The 3,364-nt window shown below is 35.2% G+C and overlaps 1 protein-coding gene across 1 annotated transcript; it reads left to right on the top strand.

The window, feature by feature from the left end:
• The first annotated feature begins 2,375 nt into the window (after positions 1 to 2,375).
• LOC147515801 (3'-5' exonuclease-like) lies at positions 2,376 to 3,364 on the top strand. Its single transcript, XM_086594507.1, has one exon. It carries the CDS (start codon positions 2,570 to 2,572, stop codon positions 3,290 to 3,292), a length of 723 nt encoding a protein of 240 aa, XP_086450633.1. The 5' UTR covers positions 2,376 to 2,569; the 3' UTR covers positions 3,293 to 3,364.

Here is a 3,364-nt window from a genome sequence, read left to right as displayed (position 1 = left end):
GATTACCTTTAATCCTTTATACATACAAGAAAACGAGCAGACTCGTGTGCCCATTATTAACTCATCTCTATTTTTCTGGACTGGGCCTGTTTTTTCTTTCACTCTTTCTTACTGTGATTCCAACATGCGGGCATACATAATACAACGCTCTTGTCCAATCCATCCCGTTATATTTATATACTAGTAAACCTTCAAATTGCTCAAATTTTACATTCCGAATTTCCGATAATTGTATTGTTTTGTTTTTTGGGCTTCCATCTATATCTTAATATCCCACAAGAGATATTTTTGCTCTATTAAAATTCCACGTCATTTCTTATTAAAACGGGAATTTCTCTCATATTTGAAAAACGGAAATTTTTTTTTACAACGGGAATTCCTCTCATATTATAACGGGAATTATTTTACTATTAAAACAAATTATAGCACTTTTAATTAAAACGGGAATCATTCTCCTATTAAAATAGGAATTTCTCTCCTATTGAAAAGAAAAAATCTAACACATCTAATTAAAACGGAAATTATTCTCCTATTAAAACATGATCTCTCTCCCAATTGAAAAAAAACGGGTTTTTAAAACTTAAATAAAATAATTTGTTAGAAAATTAAAACAGGCAAGCGACTAAAACAGTAGTCCCAATTTTCTAAAAAAAAATCTAAATAATTTCAAAAGAGTCGATGCGTATGCACGGGCCTATAAACTAGTGTACTATATTTGCTTGATATCTGTCACTAATATATTGTGCCACCCATACTGCCACCTCTCCAGTCTCTCAGATACTTGAATCTAGGTCCTCAACCTCCATAGAAACCGACCCAAAGGCTGCAAATAGTACAAGTGCTAAATCACTGCACTAGAAAGCCATCCAAATTATACTATTGGCTAGTTTAACACATCCAAATCAAATATATTAAGATCAAATTACATTTAATACACCAATGTCACAATATACACTGTAAGGGCATCTCTAATGGGGAGTGTAATTTTACACTTCCACATAGGCTCCATATAGGTGCCACTAGGATTTTAGCCCTTCTACTACACTCTCATGTATTGAACCAAAATATACACATTGGATAGTCTCCAATGGAGAAAAATAGAACAGAGCGTACTCTAAAACAAGGACGTTAGTTTGAGTGTCGTCTAAGAAAAAATGTATTGAAACGTCACTTAGCTTAACAAGACGTCCCAACTTTTCGACGAAGAGAAACGTTGATTAAAGTAACGTTTAATTGAAAAAAGAAAAAAGAAATAACATAAACAAATGATTTCCTTCTTCGATCCATCTGTTCCAAGCAATTCCCATTCTTGAACTAGGAATGGCAATCGAAAAGATTCAGCAATGCAATTATAGTCTTTGAAAACAAACAAGTAAGAACGTTCTATTATGAATTCGCGTCTACCCCAACCTTTAAACACCTTGGATTTATCAATCATAGAATTTCTAAGAATGCAAATCAATATGATTTGAAGGGGGTACGTGCTTGTTTTTGTAATTCAGAAATATTATTCAAAGATCTAGTGATGTTCAGCTTGTTATCTAACATGGGTACAGATGAATTTGAAAAAAAACCAAAAACAATAATTGAGATCCACACCTAGAATCAGAACTAGAAGAAAAAGAGAAAATGTTCTTATCAGAAGGACTAAAAGCAAAGAAAACAATATGCGTTTTTAAAGTCCAACAAATAAATTCCAACCACATGCATGGATTTGCTTTGCAAGATCAGTCATGGTGGAGAGAGACTTCTTTACATAAAAATGTATACAGGAAACAAAAGCACTCGAAGAAAAGGAAATTTAGAGTGGGACGTCTGATTGTTTTTTTTTCAAACGCTGTTTTGAGTGTTGCCCGATCTATTTATCAACTAATAGCTAGATGGGAAATTCTCCACCCCTTCTATTAGTTAATATTCTATTATCTACGATATACCACCCCCATCCCCCATTAGAAATTTTTTTTTTATGTTTGGGGTGTAAATTTTACACTCTATATGGTTTACACTCCCCATTGGAGATGCTCTAAAGTGTGTATATAACTTTAAGGGTGAACTAGTGTTATCCCCCACTAGATGAGCCAATTAAGATTTCCCCCACTAGATGGGAAATTAGAGTCTCCCCCCTAAACACACGGTCAATTTGGTTTGACCGTTAACTTTCAAGTCAAACAACTGAAAATAATATAAATGCCCCCACCTAATTAAAATTGAATATTTTATTTTTAAAAACAATGAGGACATTTATGTAATTTTCACTTGTTTGACTTGAAAGTTAACGGTCAAACTAAATTGACCGTGTGTTTAGGGAGAGACCCTAATTTCCCATCTAGTAGGGGCCAAGTCCTAATTGGCTATGGGGTAATACTAGTTAACCCTAATTTTAACAACTTTACTAAACAAATTTATTAAAAAAAACAGATAAGAAAGAATCAAAAGAGAAGAAAGAATCTATTGCCTTTATTAAACTTCTCCTACAAGTAAAGTCTTCATAAACAACTTTACTCTCCACTCTAAAAAAAAAAAAACTAACTCTACTCTCCACTCTCGACTACAATCCCTCTCAGCAGCCATGAGCAACCTAACCATCCAAGATCTTGACATCTCATCAGAAACCCATTCAACCTACAGAGTCCAAATCGACACTAATATAATCCACACCACTGTCACCTCCACTCCATCAGTTGTTGACCAATACATCAATGATCTTCTCTACACCCATCGTTCTCGTCTCAACCGTCTAGTCGTCGGTCTCGATACCGAATGGCGTCCCCAAAACCCTGTCGCAACGTTACAACTATGTGTTGGACATAAATGTTTAATATTCCAATTATTGTACATGCCTCATGTCCCACTGTCTTTGATTAATTTCTTGAACAATCCCATGTATACATTTGTGGGTGTTGAAATTGAGAAAGATGTGGAGAAGTTGTTGTATTATAATTTGGGTGTTGCGAATGCTGTTGATTTGAGGAGTCTGGCTGTGGGAAAGGGGTTTGTGGGAAAGGGGTTGAGATCTTTGGCTAGGGAAGTTGTGGGTTTGGTGATCGAGAAGTCGGAGATTTCGTGGAGTACGTGGGATGATGAGTGGTTGTCTGATGATCAGATTAGTTATGCTTGTGTTGATGCTTTTGTTTCGTTTGAGATTGGGAAACGTTTGATTTGGGGAGATGTGAAAAAGGGTTGGAGAATTGGGGGTTTTAGGCTCTTCAAATTAGTTATGCTTGTGTTGATGCTTTTGTTTCTTTATTTGATATTGGGAAGCGTTGATTTGGAAGATGGGAAGGACGGCTGATGGGTTGGAGAATCGGGGGTTTTAAGGGATGCGTGCATTTTCAGATTTTTTATTTATTTATTATTATTATTA

Source organism: Coptis chinensis, chromosome 2 (assembly GCF_015680905.1).
Source record: "Coptis chinensis isolate HL-2020 chromosome 2, ASM1568090v1, whole genome shotgun sequence".
In the NCBI taxonomy this organism is placed as follows: Eukaryota; Viridiplantae; Streptophyta; class Magnoliopsida; order Ranunculales; family Ranunculaceae; genus Coptis; species Coptis chinensis.
The sequence above is the reverse complement of the archived record's forward strand: the minus strand, read 5'-3'. Positions and strand labels throughout refer to the sequence as shown.